This window comes from Protopterus annectens, chromosome 9.part0 (genome assembly GCF_019279795.1).
Source record: "Protopterus annectens isolate FY-2018-M chromosome 9.part0, PAN1.0, whole genome shotgun sequence".
In the NCBI taxonomy this organism is placed as follows: Eukaryota; Metazoa; Chordata; order Ceratodontiformes; family Protopteridae; genus Protopterus; species Protopterus annectens.
Window position 1 is genome coordinate 1555523067 of NC_056743.1, and position 25085 is coordinate 1555548151.

The following is a 25085-nucleotide window of genomic DNA, read 5'->3' on the forward strand; positions in this document are numbered from 1 at the left end:
CTTCTTCACCACAACTTGTGTCCAACCCAAAAGTGATCTGACTGTGCCTCTCCCTACACTAACAGTCCGAAGCTTGAGCCATTAAGCAGTTACTTTTAAACTGCTCCTCAAAGACTTGAACTGACTTCAGACTGTACATTCCTGCCAACAGTAATCACTCTCTCAAGTATCTGTTAAGACTGCTACCTTAGTTGTTACAAGATACTCACTGATATTTTCTCGCTCACCTCTCTGGGGCTCAACCTGCTCCATTCACCCTACAAGCTCACTCCTCTCCCCTGCCCCTATTTCCCACACGCCCCCACTATCTGTACATTTATTCATCCCCAACCATATCCACCCTCTCCTCCTATCCAGTCACCTCTGCACTTAATCTCTCCACCCCCAATTCCATCCTTAAATATACCACACCCACTCCAAAACAATGCCTCCTATCTCATCACTCCTTATAATCCAAACAGACTTACTAATCTCTCTCACGTCTTACTTATATTACACAACTCCCTAACCCCTACCATATCTCACCTTCACATCCCACTATCACTTACCAACTTACTTTCACACCACGCTTCACTTCCATTAGTCACAAACTCTTCTCTTCTAACACAACCCTACTATTCAAACCCAAAATACTACCTACCCCACCCTCTCAGTGCACAAGCCTCAAACACCATGCCAAAAAAAACTTCCTCTTTCATAACCCAAACTCTCTGCCCACACTAAGCTACCTCATACTTATCCTCCATCATATTTCCTCCTTAATCACTGGAGACATACACCCCAACCCTAGACCGATTACCATCACTCAACCCACCAACTCCCCTCCTAATCAAACCCAAACACCCAAATCCATTTGTCTCATTACATTTAATACCCAAAGTCTTCGAAATAAAATTCCTAACCTCCACGCCTGGCTTTCCCACAACCACCCTGACATAACAGCCTTCTCAGAGACCTGGTTTAAACCGTTTATAAAAGACAACAAAATTCTTCCACCAGGCTACCAAATTATTCACAATGACAGACTACACAAAAAAGATGGTGGTGTAGCTATTATTTACTCCTCCTCCCATACCATTACTCCTTACACCAATCATATCCCAAATTTTGCCAGTGCTGAAATTACACTAAGTCTACTAAAAATCAATAACCACAGGTCCATATGCATAGGTGCCCCCAATATTCCCCCAGGGAATAATATTCTAACATTTGAAGATATCCTCTCCTGGTTTTCCTCTACCATCAAAAACGAAACCTATATCTTCGGTGATATGAACATTAACTGGGCCGCCTCTATTAACTCTCAAGCCCATTCTCACACAATCAATCTGTTCAATTTCACCCAACTAATAAACTTTCTCAACAGGCCAAAAAGAGATAGTACCTCCAGCACTATCATTGATTGGATCATAACATCCCACCCCAACCTTATCTCAAAGCTGGAATCCTTCCCGACCCTCTCAGTGACCACCTGTCCCCCCTCTCCTCTACAAAAGCAACACCACTACATTCAAACCAACAACATCTCCTTTTTCAACCCTCAAACATTCTCAGAATGTATAAAGCATACTGACTGGACCCCTCTGTGAAGGCTGCCAGCCTAGCTAGATAGAATTTTATAAATAATTCTGTCATTTGTAAATATGAATGTAAACTACAGGTTTGTTGTCTTAAATGTAAAGAAAAAGTGTTACTGATGGAATTAAAAACAAATGTGACAACAGTGCACTCTAGTGACCAAAGTAAAGCATGTGGTGACCCTTTGATGTAGACAGTGGTGCTGAAAGGTCTTGATTGCTATTGGCTTAACCAAGAGTTAAATTGCTAGATTTAAACATGAAAATGTATTTTTATTGCTCTGCTTCCTGACCATCTGCAAGATAACAAAAGGAGATGTTAAGAATGTAAATGCAGTTTCTGTTAGCCTGGGAACCCATGGAAGTGTGAAGAATGATGTAATGTGTAGCTTGGGAACCCCATGAAAGTGTGAAGAATGATATAATGTGAATCAGAACTGCATTTTCAATTTAAACAGAACCAGAGAGGATTACGCATTTTAGTCTTGACCATCCAACTCACATCACTATCTTGCTCTTAGGTAAGTTATCTTAGACTTGTGTTTTCTTTTAGAAATAGCTAGAAACTAGAAAGATTAGACTAAGTGTTTTTTTTTCTGTTATGTCAGAACTTTACTACTGAATTATTTTAAGTATTTCTCTATGATCTCTGAACTCTTGACTAGCACTGTGTAGTAAGAAGTATTGTCTTGTGTTTTTATTATTTATTATTAAATATTTTAAAACCTTTCAACTGTAGCTGTTTTGTGTAGAGATAATTTAAGCTCTAGACTACATTGAATATTTATAGTGATTACTGTATCAAGTCACTCCAATAAGCCTTGACTGTTTAGTTATACTACCAATTGGATAATAATATTGCACAGTAATAATTGGACACCCAAGGGCCTTTGACTAGCTGATAAGTATTATTTATTTATTTTATTCAGTTTGTTTACTGGGAAGGTCCACTGGGCCGAAAAGAGCCCATTTTCCATGTAGGGCCGGGGAGAAAAGCTCCAACGAGATACAGAAAATATATAAACATTAATTAGTACAGAAGTAGAAACAGTGTTAAGGATAGTAAATATAGTAACATATACAGAATATATACATAAAAGCAGGAATCTAGTTTGTTTGATTACAGTAATATATACAGAAAATATACATTAAAGCAGAATTCAATGAATTCCATCAGAGTGGTATAAACAGAGATATATTAATCAGTATTATTGTACCAGTATCAACAAGTGAAGATAAAAATAAATATGGAGAAAGTATCATCAGTCACTAGTAACAAAAGACATAGGAGTTTAGTAATCATATAAGGAGAGTGAAGAAGTTAGGTTATAGAGCAGGAACATAGCCAGGAAGAGTGAGATGATATTAGCTGGGTGGTGGCAGACTGTATAGTCTGGGTGATAGGGGCACAGCTGGAGAACCTGTGCCAGCCTTTCCCAGGAGTGTCTGTGTGGTTGTATAAACTCTTAAATCAAAGTGTGTGTGTGTCAGCTACTTGGGCAGGGACACAAAGCACTGGTTGGACAGAGGGTGCTGGAGGTTTTAGCTTGCCCAGTTAGGCTGAGATCTGGACCATATGGCTGTGCCAGTGGGGTGTCTTATTGGGGACCTGGAGAGCAAGGGAGCGGCCAGCCCCAGACTGACTGTGATCTCTGTGTGCTCTTAAGGGAAATTGCACTTTACTGTGTGTATTTGTTATCCTTTCTTCATATATGAGATGCCCTCTCTGGTGTTAGTGGTGAGGATTGAGGCTCCTTGATTGTTGGGCCAGGATACGAGCATCACATATTAATTGTTTGGCAGTGGTGGGATATCCACACCACATATTAATTGGTTGACAAATACTAATTGGCTTGTAGGGTGTGGGTAGAGTGAATCCCTGTAGCTTGTGTACAGTGAGCTTTGAAGGTGTTTTGTACTCTAAATCAGTCATTCAGTGAATGCTCAAGAGTTCAGATCACAACTGTTTTATTTCTTTTGTTAGCTTAGTTAGTCAGGGTGAGCAGGCAGCATGTCAGCACAGGAGTATGGAAAGCTGTCAAGGAGCCAGCTGGCGGAGATGTGCCAGGCTAGGGGCTGGTGCATGGAAACCTGACTAAGGCAGACCTGATTGCAGCCTTGGCTACAGCTGCATCAGAAAAGAGCAACTGGGAGGGCAATCAGACTGGCAGTGGAGATATAATACCCTCAGTGAATGGTCAACTCAACCTTTCTGCAGAGGACTTAAAAATCCATCTGGAGCTAAAGAGACGTGAGTTGGAGGCCAGGTGTTTGGAAATACAAGCCAAGGAAAAGGAGAGGCAGAGGAAGCATGAGAGAGAAATGCTGACTCTTCACCAGAGGCATGGAGGTAACGGAGAAGGGAGTAACTGGACCCCAGAAGCACAACAGGTCAGTAAATTTCTTCCACAGTTTAAAGAGGGGGATAATTTTGATAGTTTCATTCATATGTTTGAGAGGTATGCAAACAGTATAGTGTTGACCAAAGGCTCTGGGTACAGTTCCTGACCCCCTTACTCCATGGCAAAGCTGTAACTATATTGTCTAAAATGTCTGACATTGCATGTTTTGATTATACTGCTGTAAAATATTGTCTATTAGAGTTTTTTAAGCTAACACCTGAAACGTATAGGAAAACATTTTGTGAGCATAGATGCAAGGCAGATAAAAGTGTGTGTGAATATGTTGTTGAACTGAGCACTTATTTCCATAGTTGGGTGAGTGGATGTCAGGTCACCACTTTTGAAGGGCTGGCAGACCTTCTGGTGAGGGAACAAGCCCTTAGCACTTTACCTGAGGACATGAGGATCTGGTTAGCTGATAGACAATGTGCTACTTCAGATGAGTTGGGGAAGAAGGGAGACCTATACCTGGCAAGCAGGGTAGCCCTGCACAGGAAGGGGACCCCAGTACTGCTCATGGGTCTAAAGGAACCCATGGTGGGCAGCACAGGCTGCCCCAACAGAATCTGCCAGTAGCAGGGGAAGCCACTAGTCCAGGTACATGCCCAGGAGCTAGGGTTAAATGTTTTGAATGCGACCAGTGGGGCCATGTGGCATACAGGTGTCCACGGAGGCAAGGTAGGGAACAAAAGGTGATGGAGCCAGTAAGTGGGAGAGACAAAATGGCAATAGTAGGTTGTCTTGAGACAACAGGCATACCGAACTACCGTCCTGCAGATGTCCTGATAGGGAAGGCTTTGGATGAGGCAGTACCTTATGCTTATGCAGTTACACGCAGTCAGGCTAGGAGACAAGCATGTGGGTCTGGTAGCCTGGAGGAGACCCAAATGGACTGCATACTTGCAGCCTGGACTGGTGAGGTGGTTACTTCAAGGAGGGGGCTACTCTGTAGCAGTGAAACTGAAGGTGAGCCACAGCTGCTTGAGGGTACTGATATTCCCTTGGACAGAGGGACTGCAAAGGTAGAGGTGAGTAGTAGTACCCAGGCTGACAGTGAGGCACAACTGTCAGAGGATGCCAGACTTCCTGTGGAAGGGGAGCTGGGAAGGGTTACAAGGAGAGAGTTGAGACAGGCTCAGCTCTCAGACCCTACATTGTAAGGCCTGAGGCAGGTAGCTAGGGATGCACCTGATTCTCAAGGAAAGGGGGAAATCTGTATACTGTGACAAAGGGTTACTATACAGAGGTGGACCCCTGAGGGAGGGCCAGAAGTTGAGAGAGTACAGCAGTTGGTAGTGCCTAGAGCCTACCATCTGGTGCTTCTAGCCATAGTCCATGATATTCCCTTTGCAGGTCATATGGGTATAAAACATACAAAGAGGTTTATTAAGCAGAACTTCTATTGGCCTAGAATTTCCAGAGATGTAACAGGGTACTGCAGGACCTTTAAGCAGTGCCAAAAGGTAGGCAAGGCAGGAGACAAGGTGAGAACTCATTTGATGCCTTTGCCTGTGATTGAGGAGCCATTTCAGAGGGTAGCTATGGATATTGTGGGTCCTCTGAGTACCCCACGTTCTACAGAGAAAAGTTTATCCTAGTGGTAGTGGATTATGTTACACAATACCCTGAAGCAGTGGCTTTGTCCTCCATTGTGGCAGAGAAGGTGGCAAATGCTTTGTTAGAGATTTTCAGCAGGGTAGGTTTCCCACAAGAAATACTGATTGACAGAGGTGCCAATTTCATGTCAGACCTGCTGGCTTGTCTGTGGAAGTCCTGTGGGGTTAAGCACATGAAGACCACCCCCTACCATCCCCAGACTAAAGGTCTTGTTGAGAGGTTAAACTCTACAATCAAGTCCATGCTACAGGCATTTGCAAAGCAGTTTAAGAGGGAGTGGGACAAATATTTGCCCCATCTGTTTTTTGCTTACAGAGAAGTTCCCCAGGAATCCACAGATTTTTCACCCTTTGAGTTGCTGTATGGGCATATGGTGAGGGGACCTCTAGATTTAATTCGAGATGAGTGGGAAGGTGAGTGCGAGTCTCACAGGGAGTCTGTTGTGGCATACATCCTAAACCTCAAGATAAGGCTCAGGGAACTCATGGGCTTAGACCAGGAGAACCAGGCAGAAGCTCAACAACAGAAAAAGGTCTGGTATAACAGGAATGCTCGAGCTAGAGAGTACGCTGTGGGGCAGCAGGTAATGGTTCTCATTCCTGTCAGACACAACAAGCTGCAAGCAGCTTAGGAGGGACCCTACAAGGTGGTAAGAAAGGTAAGTGATGTTAATTACATGGTGGAACTGCTAGGTAGATGGCAGGGGCACAAACTGTACCATGTTAACATGATGAAACCTTACCATGACAGGGAGGCCCTTGTGCTGAGCATTTGCAGTGGATTGCAGGAGGAGTCTGAGGGAGATCTGGGGACTGATCTCCTCAGTGAGGCTCGGGCTGACACCACAGTGGAAGGGGTAGCAATGTCTGAGCAGCTATCTCCTACCCGGGTTCAAGAAATCTGATCAGTGTTGCAAGAATATGGGGACATGTTCACTGGGAAACCAGGGTGCACCCACCTGGGGCAGCACCAGGTGGATATAGGACCCCAAAGGCCTATTAGGCAGGCCCCGTAAAGAGTGCCTGAGAGAATCAAACAGACTCTGAGGGAGGAGGTACAGCAGATGTTGGAACTAGGGGTGATTCAAGAGTCCAACAGTCCCTGGGCCTCTCCAGTGGTGCTGGTGCCAAAGAAGAATGGCAGCACCAGGTTCTTTGTGAACTACAGGAAATTAAATAGGCACACAGAATCAGATGCTTACCCCATGCCTAGGATAGATGAGGCCCTAGAGCAGCTGGGTGGGGCTAAGTATCTTACAACCATTGATCTTACCAAGGGTTACTGGCAGGAGCCCTTGACTCCCAGTGCTAGAGAGAAGTCAGCCTTTGTGACTCCTTTTGGTTGTATGAGTTCACAAAGATGCCCTTTGGGATGAAGAATGTCCCAGCAACTTTCCAGAGTCTGGTAGATCATATCCTAGTAGGAGTAGGAGGGTTTGCCCTTGCTTACCTAGATGATATTGCCATCTACAGCCATTCCTGGCCAGAGCAACTTCAACATGTCAGGGAGGTGCTGGGCAGACTTCAGAGGGCAGGGTTGACCATTAAGCTGAGCAAATGTCAGGTGGGTATGGCAGAGGTCTCCTACCTAGGACATAGAGTGGGGAGTGGTAAGATAAGGCCAGAACCTGCCAAAGTGAAAGCCATTCAGGCATGGCCTGCACCTGTTACCAAAAAGCAGGTGAGGGCATTTTTAGGGACAGCAGGGTACTACAGAAAGTTCGACCCCAGTTATAGTACCATAGCTGCTACCCTGACAGACCTGACAAGGAAGAACAGGCCAGATAAGGTAGTGTGGACCCCAGCATGTCGGCAGGCATTCCAGAAGCTTAAAGAGGCTTTGGAAGGACCCCCTGTGTTAGCCAGTCCAGATTGCAGCAAATACTTTGTTGTGCAGGTGGATGCTTTGAACCATGGAGTGGGGGCTGTACTTAGCCAGATTTCTTCAGAGGGGGAAGAGCACCCAGTGGTTTATCTCAGTTGTAGGCTCCAACCCAGGGAGGAATGTTATGCAGCTGTAAAAATTAATGTCTAGTCATAGTGTGGGCACTGCAGAAACTTCAGCCTTATCTGTATGGAAGGAAATTCACTGAAATGACTGATCACAACCCCCTAATATGGTTAAACAGAGCCAGCCAGCAAAATGCCAAGTTGCTAAGATGGAGCCTGGGGTTGCAAGCATATGATATGTCAGTGCAGCACTGCAGTGGGAGTAGCAATGCCAATGCAGATGGGCTCTCAAGACAGGAAATGGTGTAAGGTATACTCAGATAGACCTAACCCTCTCAAGCAGCGTTTCTCAAGGGTCACTTGAAAAACTAGCTTGAGTTCTCCGAGGGGGAGAAATGTTAAGGCTGCCAGCCTAGTCAGATATAATTTTATAGATAATCCTGTCATTTTAAATATAAATGTAAACTACAGGCTTGCTGTCTTAAATGTAAAGAAATAATGTTACATGTGGAACTGGAAAAAATGTGAAAACAGTGCACTCTACTGACCAAAGTAAAGTATGTGGTGACCCTTTGATATAGACAGCGGTGCCAAAGGGTCTAGATGAAGACATTTTTGCTATTGTCTTAACCAAGAGTTAAATTGCTAGATTTAAACATGCAAATGTATTTTTATTGCTCTGCTTCCTGACCAGCTGCAAGATAACAAAAGGAGATGTTAATAATGTAAATGCAGTTTCTGTTAGCCTGGGAACCCATGAAAGTGTGAAGAATGATGTAATGTATAGTCTGGGAACCCCATAAAAGTGTGAAGAATGATGTAATGTGAATCAGAACTGCAATTTCAATTTACACAAAGAGAACCAGAGAGGATTAAGCATGTTTGTATTGACCATCCAACTAACAGCACTATCTTGCGCTTATGTAAGTTATCTTAGACTTGTGTTTTCTTTTAGAAATAGCTAGAAACTAGAAAGATTAGACTAAGTGTTTTTCTATGATATCAGAACTGTACTACTGAATTATTTTAAGTATTTCTCTGTGATCTCTGAACTCTTGACTAGCACTGTGTAGTAAGAAGTATTGTCTTATGTTTTTATTATTTATTATTAAATATTTTAAAACCTTTCAACTGTGGCTGTTTTGTATAGAGATAATTTAAGCTCTAGAGTAAATTGCATATTTATAGTGATTACTGTACCAAGTCACTCTAGTAAGCCTTGCCTGTTTAGTTATACTACCAGTTGGATAATAATATTGCACAGTAATAATTGGACACCCTTTTAAGGGCCTTTGAGTATCTGATAAGTATTAGCTGGGTGGTGGAAGGTGGTACTACCATATAGTCTGGGTGATAGGGGCACAGCTGGAGAACCTGTGCCAGCCTTTCCCAGGAGTGTCTGTGTGGTTGTATAAACTCATCTCAAAGTGTGTGTGTGTCAGCTACTTGGGCAGGGACACGAAGCACTGGTTGGACAGAGAGGGTGCTGGAGGTTTTAGCTTGCCCAGCTAGGCTGAGATCTGCACCCTATAGCTGTGCCAGTGGGGAATCTTACTGGGGACCTGGAGAGCAAGGGAGCGACCAGCCCTGAACTGACTGTGATATCTGTGTGCTCTTAAGGGAAATTGCACTTTACTGTGTGTATTTGTTATCCTTTCTTCATACATGAGACGCCCTCTCTGGTGTTAGTGGTGACGATTGAGGCTCCTTGATTGCTGAGCCAGAGCAAGGGCGTCACACCTTCTAAAAACTCTACCACTTGACAATGCCATATCCTATTTCAGACAGTCATTCCTAAACGTACTAAACCAGCAAGCGCCCCTTAGGACCAAATGCATCAAAACCAATCCCTGCCCCTGGCTCCAGTGGCGGCTGGTGACTTTAAATCAAAGGGGGGCTGCAGGCAACAGCTGAATGGGTGGGGGCCAACAGGAAGGGGTGTGGCCAACTAGAAAGGGGTAGAGCTATGCTAAAAACTGCAAAAACTGGGACTTTAATTAAATACGCTGCCCTGGATGCCGCTGCCAAACTGTCATTATGAGAGTCCAATCAAGACAAAATGAATTGTAAAAGAAAAAAATATTTCAATGCATTGGCTACATGACAGCTTACTTAATATCTAGATAGAAACAAAAAGGTTGCGAAGCATGAAAAAATAAATTACTTTTTAAATACATTACTGGAATGCCAGTCAAAATCAAGTATAAAAAACAAGCAACATTCAACTCAAACCACTTCTCCTTGCACTGCAGTTCTAATTATAATTTATATTCAGCTTTATAAAAGTACCAAGTAACATGTTGAAAGTAGCAATACCCCCACTTGTAAAAATGTTTCTTATCCAAAAATGACCTGCTGCCTGACAACAACTATCTACTTGTTTCATGGGGAAAACATGATCAAAGTAAAAAATGAACAGCAAACAAGAAACAAGCTCAAGATAAATTACTTAAAGGATTACTGCACAGGTTATGGACTACACATGATAGACTGGCATTCTGTTAAGTTTACGGGTTAAGCCTGGAAAGATGACAACAAATCTCCAACAAATGTAATGAGCTTCTGAAAATACTGCAGTCCTGTCCTTTATTACAAATACTGTCATATGCATTTCAATACCTAAGGCTTATACGTTATCTAGTTATGTAAATATTCTCTGCATGGCAACAACAAAAAGGGTTTCAGTGTTGGTAATTCTTTAACAGTATGCTTATTAAAGCTTACTTGCATCTTACAGTCTCAGACAAGCTTACCTGATGATCATTAAAGCATTGCTACTTAAACATAGAGCAACAGGCACTGCAATGACATGCATTTTCTGAATAAGAAGCATAAATCAACAGTATAAAAATATGACACAAAACCAGAACATTCAAAAATGTCAAGGACAGATGAAAAGCCACTGTAGTACTTGTGTCTACCTTGGATGGGGGGATACTCTGCACACTTACACTGCATAACTGCTCCTTGCCTGGCTTGGACACATCCACTGTCGCTACATGGGGGCGTGGTTTGCAACAAGTATGTCACAATTTGAAATGTCTCTGGCTGATGGTGATGGCCCTGACACATTTGTCATACCTCTCAGCCTCAGAGTAAGAAATCTGGACAAAGCCATAAACAGAAGTGGGACAAAGGCCCAAAAATAAGGACAATTTTTAAATATTGTTCTTATAAACTTAGAAAGATAATAGAATAGTAGGTCTTGCATTAGTATGAATTTTCTGAAGAGTATGAAATCTGAAACTCAAATGTCTGTCATTATTTTCTAACTTCAGTCTTTAATGATTTGCCACTAATTTGCCAGAAAACCACAATTTTATGAAAAACGGACCAAAAATGTGATGCAAACATATAAAATAACCATACAATACAGCTGAGAACCTGTCAAAGAAGGGACAATTTTTAATATTAGTACTGTTAACTTGAGTAGCTGACAAAATAAGAGAATCTACATGCATTTCTGAAATTAAAAGTAATCTATAATTCTGATCATTACAGTTATTTATTAATTGTAAACCCTCCATGTTTTCTTCCAACTTTGCCATTTTGCAGAGGGATTATTAGGGGAGAGCAACATTTTGAGCCAAAATCAGGGACAGTTGAGAGGTTTGGATATACCTAATTCTATAAAGTGATTTATTTCAGTGTACCTATCATCCTCTTAATGCAGGAAATCTGGACAAGGCCAAATGTATTGGGGGAACATAGAAACAGTACTAAAAATTGCTTTTGTATAAACTTAGTCAGTTGACAGAACAGCAAGTCTTGCTTTAGCATGCATTTTTCTGAAGAGTATGAAGTCTGAAACTCAATGTCTGTCATTATTTAGTGACTTCATTCCTAAATGATTTGCCAGAAAACCAAAAATTTTATGAGGAACAAAGAAAACATAAGAAGCAAAAATCTATTCATTCTCCAAAACTCTGGACAGTTATGAGGTATAGTTCAGCCGGGGCTGTCTGAGTTTGCCACCCTTCCCCCCTCACAAAATCATGGATGAATGGAGCCTCCCCCCTGCAGCTATTCCAATGTCCCATTACTTGGCTATTTGCCCCATTTACCACAAACACTGTAATGTGCATACTGCTTTACTTCTACAATGATTTGGATTTCATTTAAAAGTTTTACTTTACATTTTACAGCACAAACACTAATAGACATCTGCTAAACAAAGCAATGCAGTCTCACAATGAAAATAGACTTAGCATTAAAACTTCTCTGCCTTTGAAACTCACATTCATTGAAACAGCATTGAAACCCACATTCAAAGAAAATACATCTGTCCAGTGGAAGATATTGATTAACTATGGGCTGTTTTCAAATCATAGGCTCCTTGCACAGGAAACATACATGTGTTCTTTGATACACCTTCCTGGTTGTATTACGTTATATTCCTCATATAATACAGTACAGCTGTTAGAGGGCATTTTACATTTATTGTTTTGAACATTTTTCCAGTAAACAACAAAACAAAATGCATGCACTAATGCTGACAAAATTGCCCAGTTCAGAACATTTTCATCATAAAAGTCTACTCAAACTTCTACAATCTACCAATATCAGTAAATATGCACAATCTCTGCAGAAGTAAAAGTCATTTAAATCATTCCACATTAAAGAGATCTGTAACTATTGAATAGGTTGCTGCTAGCAAACAACTTTATATTTCATTGTTTCATCTACAAATAAAGTGCCTGTTGCCGTTGAGAAATAAATTGCCTATGTTACAATAAAAAAAAAATGATAAGCTAGTAATATTGCAATAGGGAATGGATGGCAAACTGATAATAGGTTTATTGTTACTATGTATCTCCACCAAAGAGGACATTCTCAGGACTGCAGCATCTACCCCCTTTAAAAGTACAACACAGTACAGTATCAGAATGCATCTATATACTGTGGAACTAGAACCCAGAACCTTCTGCATCAAAAGCAAATATACTACCTATTGTGCTATAAACAATACAAGCAGATGCAGCATAAGCAGCATTAAACTTCTCTTCAAGCTCTCAGTTCCTTGTAAAATCCACTCAACACTCAACTTTATCTTTCAACTTTGAAGCACAAGAAATCTGGAAAAAGCCAAAGTTTATTGGGGGGGGGGGGGTGAACAAAAGCAGAAAAACTAGGGACACATTTTAAACATTGCTTGTATAATCTCTGAAAGTTGCTAGAATAAAATGCTATGTTGCCACAATGCATTTTACTACCAAGGCTTGAACCCTGGACCCTGTGCACTATAGTCAGAGCAACATACCACTATGCCAAATCAGCTGTTTCCTAAAAGATAGGTAGACTGAAACTTAAATGGCTATCATTTAGTGAATACAGTTCTCACCATAGCTCTCAACCTCTTAGCGCAAAACACTAGGCAAAGCCAATAATGGGGAATACAGCTCCCAAACATATTCAGTGAATTCAGTTCTCGCCATAGCTCTCAACCTCTTTGCACACAAAACCTGGACAAAGCCAATAATGGGGGAATACAGCCCCCAAAATAGGGGCAAATTTCAAATACTGATCTTTTAAACAGAACATTGATAGAATAAAATGTTTTGTGTTACCATGAATGTTCTGAAGAATATGTAGTCTGAAATTCAAATGCCTGTCATTATTAAAAATCCAGAAAACCACAAATTTCACTAGAACAAAAATATGAGGCAAATATTTCACAAGTGGTGGTGGGTAGGGAATTCAAGCTCTTCCTACCTGGTCCCAAGGTACAGGGTTTGAGTCTAGCCACCAGGCATATTTCCTGAGTTCTCTCTAGCCACCAGGTATAGGTATATTTAACTGGGGCATTTCACACACACACACACACACACACACACACACACACACACACACACACACACACACACACACACACACACACACACACACACATGTCTGTTCAAAGCCTACCTGAGCCCAGCTCCATTGCTGCAAAGTCTGTTGAAAGCTTAAAATCCACATTTCCTTCCTGCAGTAAAATCCACATTCAGAGCCCAGTTTCATTGCTGTAAGTTTATCCATTCCTGCAGTAAAGCCCATAAGAGCAAGTCCTTCCCCTCGTGTGACAGCAAGCAGCTACCCAGCCTGCAGACATTGCAGTCTGATCTCCTTCTAGCCCATGCAGTTGTAAGTGCATAGACTTCTGGGATCTCTGCCGTTGAAAGCTATTTTCCTAATCCAGATTGCTGGTGAGACAGTCTGTATTCTGTGCACATGCTCTGGACTGGTTCACCAGCAGTCCGGATATCGGAAATGCCTCGAGTGTGCATGAGCGATGTTCCAGGATTTGCGTTTGTTTTCTTTCTGTTTTAATTTTCTTTTTCTTTTTTTACTTTTCTTTTTTTTTTTTTTTTACAGCTGGGAGGATTGCAGTCCTGCAGCCCAATAACACGAGCCGCTCCTGCCTGGCTCTCAAAAGAAACTAAACTAACAATACAACAAAGAGACAAAAAAATGGAAGCAATACCAGAGAAACAAAAAACCTAACTCCCTTCTAGAATTTAAGCAACTCCAAAACTCTGTAAAAAAACTAACAAAAGACCGCAAAGCATACTACTCCAATCTTCAATCCAAGCATTCATCTAACCCTAAACAATTTTGGGACTCCATTTTCTCCCTCTTCCACCCTGGTAATAAAGATAACCCCTGTCCAAACCTCAAACTTACTGACCTTGAAACAGCCACCCAATTCAACTCATTTTTTGTGGAATATATTGCAAAACTATCCTCCTCTTTCCCCCACTCCCCTCCCCTCCAATCCCAATCCCACCAGTCCCCCATCCCCCTGATCACCTACCTCCTTCCTCTCCTTTCAGCCTAAAACCTATCCCCATAAGCACAGTAAAAAGACTTCTCCTCCAACTCAAACCTTGCCCCAATGCACCTGATAATCTACCATCAACCTTCCTCAAACTATCTGCAGACAGCATAGCGTTTCCCATTTCTATTCTTATAAACAGATCCATAAAAGAATCCTATGTCCCATGTATCTGGCACCATGCTTACATCATCCCACTCCATAAAGGAGGCAAAAACACAGACACCACCAATTTCAGACCTGTTGCTATCCTTTCCCCACTTTCTAAAATAATAGAAAAAGCTATTCATTCGCAACTGATGCCATACATAACCCATGGCAATCTCCTCACCCCCACTCAAAATGGCTTCTGCCCTGGTCACAGTACCATGACTGCCCTCCTTTCCTTTCTTGAAATCATTAACCAAGCATGCAACTCTGGCAAACTTGTAGCTACCCTGTTTCTAAATCTTTCAAAGGCTTTTGATACTGTGTCCCACCCCTTACTCCTATCTAAACTTTCATCTCTCCATCTTTCTCCTACCACCATAGCTTGGTTCTCTAGCTACCTCTCTGATCGCCAACAAGCTGTCCAATGGAAATCATCAACCTCTCCCTTCCTACCTACCCCCACCAGGGTGCCCCAAGGTTCTGTTCTAGGTCCTGTACTCCTCAACATATTTATCAACAACTTCCACCACACTATCCCTGAATCCTCATTCATCCAATATGCAGATGACTCTACAATCATCTGCTCAGCTTATCCCCCCTCTGAACTTCTATTAAAAACCCAATCAGCCTTCTCCAAAACAGAAACCTGGATGCAAAGCAATCACTTGGCCCTAAATGCTAATAAAACTAAACTGATGATGTTTATCCCTACTAGACACTCCACAAAAAACTCATTCTCCATACTCAGTCAGAATAACATCCCCCTCAAAATTGTGCCTAATACCAAACTGCTCAGTGTCACCATTGATGAAAATCTAAAATTTGACACCCACATCCAGTCCACTATCAGAAAAATCCACCAAAAACTAGGACTACTATACAGACACAACCGCTACCTCAGCCCCTCCACCAGACAAATCCTAGCCTCCTCCTACCTTCTCCCCTCTCTTATGTATGGCACTCTTCTGTTTACCAATCTCCAGCATGGCCTACAATCCAAACTCAAGTCCTGTTACCACAAAATTTGCAAATTTGTGACCAATTCAAAAAACTCAACCCACCATTGCCACTCCCTCCATACACTGAAATGGCTCGAACTTCCCAACTAACAGAAATTCCTGCAGCTCATCACTGCCTACAAGTTTATCTTCAAACCTTCAAACTGCCCCTCTCTTGCTACGGCCTTAACCCCCTACATATCTAACCACTCACTCAGATCTGAAAACCAAAATCTCCTACAAATCTACAAACCCTCATGTCCTCCTGGCCAACTGTTACTATCCTGCTCCATAGCTAAACATTGAACCCCCCTGCAATATTTACAACCATAACAACTTCAAATCTCACTTGTTCTCCTATCTATCTTCCAAATGGGAATGCCCATGTCACTCTCCAACTTAACTCCCCCTCTGTACTCTCTCTTTCCAGCCTCATTCTCTTTTTCCATCCTATGCAACACTTATTTATCATTCCTTATTATTTCCACCAAGACACGCCTGGACAATTCTCCTACTGTACCTTGGATGACCTAATTAAATTTTCATATATCAAAATGAAACTAATTTCTGTGCATACAAAAAAAAGAAACATCATTTCCTCTCATGTCTGTATTTTACTCATGCTGTTGCACACTGGATGCTCAGCCTAACAATTATATACTACTGCTCTGTGTATTAGTATGCTGAATTTTCAGTGTCCTATGTTTGTATGTATTATGCTGTATTCTGTGCCTGATAATAATGTTTATGCTACATCATGTATATCTTTAATGTGTTTTTGGAGCTTTTCTCCCCAGGCGTCCACTGAAACTTAGGCTCTTCTTGGCCCAGTGGACTTCCACAGTCATCAAGCTGAAATCAATCAATCAGTCAATCAATCAATCAATCAATCAATCAATCAATCAATCAATCAATTAATCAATCAATCACTCAATCAATCAGTGATCCAGCATGCAGAGAAAAATATTTTAAAATACACTTAATACTACAGCTGGAACAGTAAACAAATAGTTGCACTGTGCTCATCACAGACTGTATAAAGATAAATAATTCAGTAAAATGTGCCAGACCAGGGACCAGTTAAACATGCCAAACAAGGGACAAGATGAGCAGTGCTCATGACAATACTTTTTTAGAATAGTTAAGTAAGTTATAGTTACAAAATATCAGGTTCATGACCCAAATTCTAGGGTTGAGACCATTACAAATGTCTTCATTGTGAGGGTATCATCAAGGGCACAAAGCACCCTCATAACTACAAGAATGGTGCCCCCCCCCCAAAAAAAAAACAGTTCTCATTCTGAAACTGGATAAAATTCCTGGTGTTGAGGAATGAACGTGTTGTTTTTGTCTGATTAGGGGATGCTTGATAGTCAGCAGGCATGGAGGCAAAACACATGTAGAAAAAATGTTTTCAAGACATTCTCCAAATAAATGGACACATGGTCACTGTTCCAATCCCTCCTTGAGATAGTCAGTCACATACTTAGATCATGCATATCTTTATGAATTTTTGAGAGTCCACAACATATAGTTATTTGAGAGAAGGGATATGGAAAATATAAAAGGATTATCAGAAATTTAATTGTTACATTATTATTCATATCTAATTCACTTAATCTATGATGCAAGTGTGTCAGATAAAGAAACAATGATAACTTTGTATACTGAAATATCACTGAGCAGGTCAGAAACAGCAATATAGTCTGGTTGTTCATAATAACATTCTCCAACTATCACTTTCTGCCTGTTTAATTTTAAAGTTTTGATGACATTTTAAACTGTTTTTATAACAAACTGATCTTTAAATATATTTTTAAAAAAGTTAGTAGCTGTAAATTTTGGTAAAATTCATAGTCATTTACAACATTTCAAAAAGGTATTATTCACAGACAGCTTCCAATGCTGTAAAAAGGGGGTAGCTAATAGGGACAAAGATACAGTCCCATTTGAAGGAAGCAACATTTTGAGACTTAAATTCCAAGCTGAAGTTCAAACAATGTATCCACTACATTACCAAGAAACAAAAGCAAGCAGAGAGAAAACTTGAATATAAGGATGACATACAAACTCTACAGAGAAGGCACCCTATCAGGAACCAAACCAGCAAACCAACATCTGGGAGGCTGCAGCAATGTGCTTTGGGCTCTTGCGTCACTCTTTAATCAGTAGGACTGTTTTAAAATAAAACATAAAGATTACTGGAGCTCATATCTCTTAGTTTCTATCATTTACCCATGGCAGTATGATTCTGTTCCTCAGCTTTAGCTTTGCTCCTTTTTTATTTACTGATGTTTCTCATAAAGTCAGACTTGCTTATGTGTATTCCTTTTTAACTAAATAAACTAAGCAAAAACAAAGACTCCCCATCACTAACTATATAGGGTGTACTATATGATAATCTTTTATTGTGAAAAATAAGAAAGTGCTCTCCTTTCTGACCTTCTGCTATGGTTTTGAAGGCTAGTACTATGACTTTTAATGGTGAGAGGTTGAAAGGTATGCTAGTGCATAAACTGGCTATATCTAGGGAGATGATTAGGGTGAGGACTAAGTTTTTGAGATAAAGTATGATGGGAGAGATAGAGGATCAAAGATAAAACGTGAAAGATAAAATGCATATTCCATTCTAGTGCTTACACTGGTGATGGTACTTATGTCATGCAAGCATAACTCAGTTTTGTATCTTAAATCCTGGAATGCAATCTGAAATAAAATAAATAGGAATACAGCTCAACTGAATAATTTTGAGAAGGCATACCATTTTGAGAGTCTATAAATGGGAATAAAATTCTATTTAATTTGTTAGATCTGCTGACAAATACAATTTATTTGCCCCACCCTAACCTGAGAGGGAAGCATACCTCTCAATTGTTCAGATTTTTGCAGAATGTCCATATTTTTCTTCATATTTTAGGTCTGTTTGTCATAAAACTGTGGTTTTATGACAAGTCCCTGGCAAATCATTCAGCACTTAAGTCAGAAAATAATGGCAGACAATTGAGTTTCAGAATTTATATCCTTCAGAAAATTCATGCTAATGCAATACCTCTTACTCTATCAACTTTCTAAGTTTATAAGAGCAATATTTAAAAAATTGTCCCTATTTTCAGGCCTTTATACCACCATTATTTGTGGCTTTTTCCAGATTTCTTGCTCTAAGAGGTTGAGAGGTATGGAGGGAAGAAAGCCATGAAACAGGAAGAGATTATGTAATTTTTTTGGGAGAGGCATAAAATAATGCAAGACTCGAATTTCTGATTAAATCTGTAGGGTCTACCCTAAAGAAAAAATAATAAGTTAATATGCAAATCGGAAAACATTAGGACAGTGATACACAATATTTGCCACTTTTTATGATTATTTCAGAAGACAACTACTGATACAGATCTATATTGACTAATCACCTCTTTTTCTGTTGAGTCCACTTCCTTTAAAGTTCTAATAAGTCAAGTCAATGGCCCATTTTGTTAATGCATGGCAAAATTTTGTTTGCTGAGTGCGAATTCTTACATGAAATTTTAGTTTCCTTATTAGTTCTGTGTTTCTTTTGAGTTTTTTTTTGCTTGTATGCACTTTTGTTTCATTTATGTGTCACATTAATAACAGTATCAGAGACTTTTCATAAATTACCAAAATTTGAGTACACACTACTTTAATTAGGCTAAGTGTGTGTAACCCTTCACTAAATTTCAAATATAATAATGTTTATGCAAATATGGAATGCTTTGTTGAGATAACTTGAGGAAACCAACTGAACATCATGTTTTCATCTGTAGGTTCACAAGGTATTCCTGGAAATGCTGGAGAACCTGGTCCTAAGGGCAAACAAGGACCTATTGGCAAAGCTGGTGCTCGAGGAGATAAGGGACTCCAAGGAGACCTTGGAAAGTCTGGAACCCCAGGAAAGAAGGGCTCTCTTGGCAATAAAGGAGCTCCTGGATTACAAGGGATCTGCAAATGTGGCATTAAACAAGAAAGATCAGCCTTCTCTGTTGCAATCACAAGCAGCTATCCCAAAGAACGACTACCCATTAAGTTTGGCAAGATACTGATGAATGAAGGAGAACATTATAATTCTTCCAGTGGGAAATTTCATTGTGGGATACCTGGCATTTATTATTTTAGCTATGACATCACTTTAGCAAACAAGCACTTGGCAATTGGGTTAGTATACAATGGCCAGTATCAGGTTAAAACATTTGATGCCAACACTGGCAACCATGACATTGCATCTGGTTCCACAATTCTTCACCTGAAGCAAGGTGATGAGGTGTGGCTTCAGATCTTTTATTCTGAACAAAATGGACTGTTTTATGACTCCTACTGGGCTGATAGTTTGTTTACAGGCTTTCTGATATACCCAGATCAGGTTGTACAAAATGAAATGGAAGAGCAGTAGTTTTACTGATGAAAAAAGTGTACTACGTATACATCTGAATGACCTTTTGCAAGTATTTGTAGTTAACATACTTATCACATGCCAGTAAATTAAGAATTCAGCACATTATTTGGTTTATAAATGCCAAATGACCATGTATCCAAAGTCTACATATGCATTTATATTAGTAAAATAATTTTCTTTTAAAAAGCTCCCACAGCATCATGGTACTAGTAACATGCCCCATTTCAGGTAGACATCAGATTATTTATTTCTCAATGTGGTATACCTGGCATGCTTCTGATGTGTACAAAATCCTTTAAAACACTTCCTTTTGTGATCTGTTTTACTAAATAAGCTAAAGCTACTGTGCAGTCCTCAAGCAAAGATTTTGTAACATTATTTTAGCAAGTAAATTTTGCTGTCTTAATTAGTTTGTTTTTGTATTCTAAATAGGGAATTCAATAAAATACTATGATTTGCAGGCAGATGTATATAAAATGTGTGTGTGTATTTTTCTGCATTCCCAACTTCCACCACTTTACCAGTTTTTTATTTTCTGTCATTCATATGCTCTTGTTGTCATCTTAGTATTCTCAAATTTCTGAAGTTTATTGATAGTGAAGAAGGTACCTATTTTGCAGATGTCGTTATAGTTAAACATGTCCCATAAGTTGCACAATCTTTGGGTAAAACTAAACAAACTCCAAATGTTTTGTTTTTTATTATACTAAAACCTACACAGGTGCTTTCGCTCCCAAGTGTGTATTTTAAAAATATAGACTAACCAATTTATCCTTCTTGCTGATAATATGGCTTAGCAGATAAAATCCTGTTTTTTTCAGTATTGAAACAACGGTGCAATTGAAGGTATTGTTATTGAAAGTGATTCTAAAACTAGCTCTATTTTGTTTTTAGTTGCCTTAGGCCTTGTAGTTTACTTCTTTGAATTTCATATGTGGTTCAAATGTGCATTCCCTGTCACAAAATGTATCTGTTGGGTGATCAGTAACAATTTCCCATGTTATAGGATCTGAACGCATATGCTTATATCTCAATAAATGTTTCTCTGGAATGTTGTGTGATACATGTAGGGTAACAACTGCTGTCAATCAGAGATATTTTCAGTATTTATTTATTTATTTATTGGCAAATATTTGTAAAGGATGTTTTTGGTAGGTGTCTTCTGGAAATGCTTGCATGAACTGTCCCATCTAAGACTTTACAAATCTCTGTACATCTAAAAATGGGCAAAAGTAACATGATTGTAACAGGTTAATTTTGTTTCAGACTAATTTTCTTCGTAATGCAAAATCTCAAAAAAGATGAAGCTCACCACCACTGAATCAATGAAGCTAACCACCACTGAATCAGTCAGCTGTCTTCTACAGATTTTATGCACATACCCACTTCTTAGTAAAAGCCATTTGTTCACAAACATGTTTTTACTCAGAGGAACCTGTAAATAAAGCCACAAAGTTCTGAGTAAAAACCACCCTTGTAACAACCTCCTCAATCTATTGCATGGGTGAACAATACAAAAAGAAACCATTATTTTGTCAGAGCATGCATAGTAAGGTGGAAAAGGAGCACTGATAAAACTGGTTCTAAGCTCTTATATACCAATTCAACCTAAGTTCCATGACCATCAAACCACTCTTGTGGATTTCATCAAAATAAAGTCGAAGCAATTTTATTCATAATAGTAATATAATTATATAAAAAGTCAGTCTTTGTCCTTAGGAATATACAGTTTTGACTGATACTCTATATATTTTTTTAAGACTGACAAAACCAGCACATATGAGAGTATGCCCACATTTTATATGGCTGCTGTTTTGCTCTGTATAAATGGATTTTAGTTTACTGCAAAAATAAATATAATGGCTTATTCATATCAGTTGGAATTGTAGTACTTGATTACTGAAAAGTGTTTAAAATATTTTGTCAAATATTAACAAAACTCATCTAATCAGTTAGTTAACTACAGGTTTTATAATAGTGTGCTGATGCTTAATGTCTTTATATTGTGGGCCAATCCATGACTAAAAAGGTCCACAGACCAACTTACTCAAGTGGTTGCCAAATTTTAAAGAAAGAAAGAAAGAAATACATTTACATAAAGTATCTCCAATCCATCGTGGTTACAGCCCACTGCAGTTCCATTTGGACATTGACCGTTGACTCTAAAAAATAAGTTATTTCAACTAATCTTGATGTAAGAAAGCATACTACTAATCTAAAGCAGATTTCTAAACGCAGAAAGGCTGAGTGCACGATCCAGTATCATTAACAGTGTTTTCTCCCCACTGGAACGATAAAGATTTTATAAACATTTTGAAGCAGATACAAGGCCTGTCTCAATGGATTGTTCCTGCATGCTGAGTAATGGCATTCCTCTTTAGAGCTTAAGTACTGAAATTATCCATTTTATGTACATATGACAGCAGTTTGGCATGGATCTCATCTCTGTAAAATCGTTTCAGTTTAATGACCATTTTTTTATTGTAGATAACCACTCCACCTACTCTGTCTGCTGTTGTATTAGCAGTGTAGTACATAATAACCTCAATCAGGGGTTCATTCATCACAGTAAGTCCTAGTTGCACTTGCATACCTATGAACCTCTCTGTGGTTGCATGCTCAGACAAATGACTGCTAAAACTGAAACATGAAAAAAAATCCAATCATATTGGTCAGTGTCCATGAAACAAAAGTAACCATACTGCATACAGTTACAATCAGCCCACCAATAATAGCAACAGTTTATTTGCTCTTGAAATGGATTTCAAAAACTTCACCTGTAAGCTTTACACTTGAGATGAATTTTTTGAAGTCTATGAGGGGGTGTTGAAATGTTCTAAGCCCACCCAATAAGAGAATGACGTGGAGCCATGAAACCTACAAGTTATTCAACATATTGTCCTCAAAGTTCAACATATATGGCACATTATGTCTGCAGTTTCTGTAACCCTGCCAAAAAAAAAGTCTGAAGTCTGGTCACTGAAATACTGTTCCACTGCTGCAATCATCTCTGAATCACTTAAAAATTGCCACCCTTTCAAACTTTTTTTAAGTTTTTGGAAAAAGGAAATAGTCAGATGGTGCAAGATCTAGTGAGTATGGTGAATGGTCTTTGCACTCAAACCCCAATTTTGTCAAAACATCCATCATTTTGCTTGCCTTGTGAACAGGTGCATTGCAAAAACAGAACTCCTTTCTGCAGCTTCCCTCTCCTTTTTTCTTTCAATGCCTCCTTTAATCTTCACTGCAAGTTACAGTAGCATTCTGCATTAACTGTTTGGCCCCTTGAAAGATGGTCAGTCATTGCAACACCTTCCTGATCCCAAAAACACTGCGGCCATGACCTTTCCTGCTGACTTTTGGGTATTGAACTTCTTTGGCCTCAGTGATCCTGAGTGCCACCATTGCATGGACTGTTGTTTTGTCTCAGGATCATAGTGTTGTAACCATGTTTCATCAACAGTAACTAGTTGTTCCAAAAAGTTGGCACCAGCTGAATGAAAATGTCACAAAAATCAACTTGGAAGTATCCACTTGCCATCTTTTCTCTTCGGCATTCAAACATTTGGGCAACCACTTGGCTGATAGCTGCATACCCAGCTGCCCATGGATTATAAACCCAACACATTCCCTCGATATCTGTAGTGTCTCAGAAATTGTTTTAGCCAATAGTCGCTGATCTACCAAAATCATGTCATGGACACGGTCAATAATTTCAGGAGTTGACACCGTTTGAGGCCTCCCAGACCTGCTGCATCTTCGGTCTTGAAATCTCCATGCTGAAAGTTTGCACACCACTTCTTCACATTTGAGTAAGAAGGGCATTTGTCACTCAATGTTTGCATCATATATTCAAGGATTTATTTTAGAGTTTTCTTCTGCAGGAATAGGAAATTCATGATGGCTCAGAGTTCCACACTTAAAAGTTCCATGCTTTTTCATTGACATGGTTCAATCAATGATCTGAAACAATGGAACTTTACAAGATGAAATAACCCTCTTTGCAGATACAGAAGCTAAATAATGCTCAGAATTTAGAAAGTTGGTCAGGCTTAGAATGTTTCAGCACCCACCCCCCCCCATATTTCTTGAACATAATACATCGGACTATCACTGGTGACACACTTGCAATCCTCCATGTCTGGACTGAACAACTAAGCCACTTCACTCTGTTGTTGCAACATTAAGTTATAATAGTAATTCTTTAAATATGTTGCTTACATAGTTTATCAGGCAGTATGTTATCACTGCATAGAACATCTCAGAATTAAGATCACCTTGCTTGTACTATTGATGCCTGAATATGTCAGCATTTTGGTTGTTTGGAGATGCAGTTATTTTTCTTTTATATATGTTCCAATTTTTCCAAATTTTTGAAACCTCTTATTAAATAAATAATTCATGGTATGGGGAAAAGCTTCCACATTGGGGGCACATAGGCAAGTCCCATTGCAAAAATGATTCTTTAGGAATATTTAACAATGTTTCTGTTACTGTTGTTCCTGCACTGGGGTTTTGTTTTCTCATGCTTGTAGATGTTTTAGTTTGAATTATTTCATTACCAATTAAATGGACTGAAATTATTAATAATGCATCATAAATGTATGTAGAGGTCACAATAACAACTGGCTTTGAAAATGATAAGATAGTTGTATTGCAAGGTGTATTTAAAATTTGATTTCATTTAAAAAAAATATTAATCTTTCTAGAAGGATCATAAGATGAATCTTCAAAAAGAGATATACAAGAATCATGAAAAATATTTTAAATGTAATTTTCTTTTGTCTGTAAATCCATTATCATATCACTTTTATGAATACTTTGAACAAGAAATAAATGTCTTATAAACATGGAACAGCATGTAAAGAAAAAATACATTAGAAACTGAAATGAAAGTAATGTTTAATGTTGACGTGTCTCTGTCCTCAGCGCAACTAAAAACACCTTACCTAAATTTTGTGTTGTGTGTTGCTTGGCAATGGTTTCTCCTCTTCTTCTCTTTTAAAAAACTAATTTTATTAGTTATTTTCCAACTATTATGAAATAGCAATGCAACATAAAAATAAAACATATAATCAAATCTAGAATTTGAAGAAAGGCTGTGACAGTGTATTCTGCCATGACAAAATAAGTTATATTACAAATAATTAGAAATATTTACAAAATTAATTAG

The 25085-nt window shown here is 39.3% G+C and overlaps 1 protein-coding gene across 1 annotated transcript in view; it reads left to right on the plus strand.

Annotated features, from left to right (window-relative positions):
- Positions 1–21251, plus strand: part of C1QTNF2 (C1q and TNF related 2) — a 214453-nt gene extending 193202 nt beyond the window's left edge. The window contains exon 3 of the mRNA XM_044084500.1: positions 19287–21251. Coding sequence (XP_043940435.1) covers positions 19287–19909 — 623 coding nt within the window. The 3' untranslated portion in view covers positions 19910–21251. The remainder of the gene's footprint in view (positions 1–19286) is intronic.
- The last annotated feature ends 3834 nt before the right edge of the window (positions 21252–25085 follow it).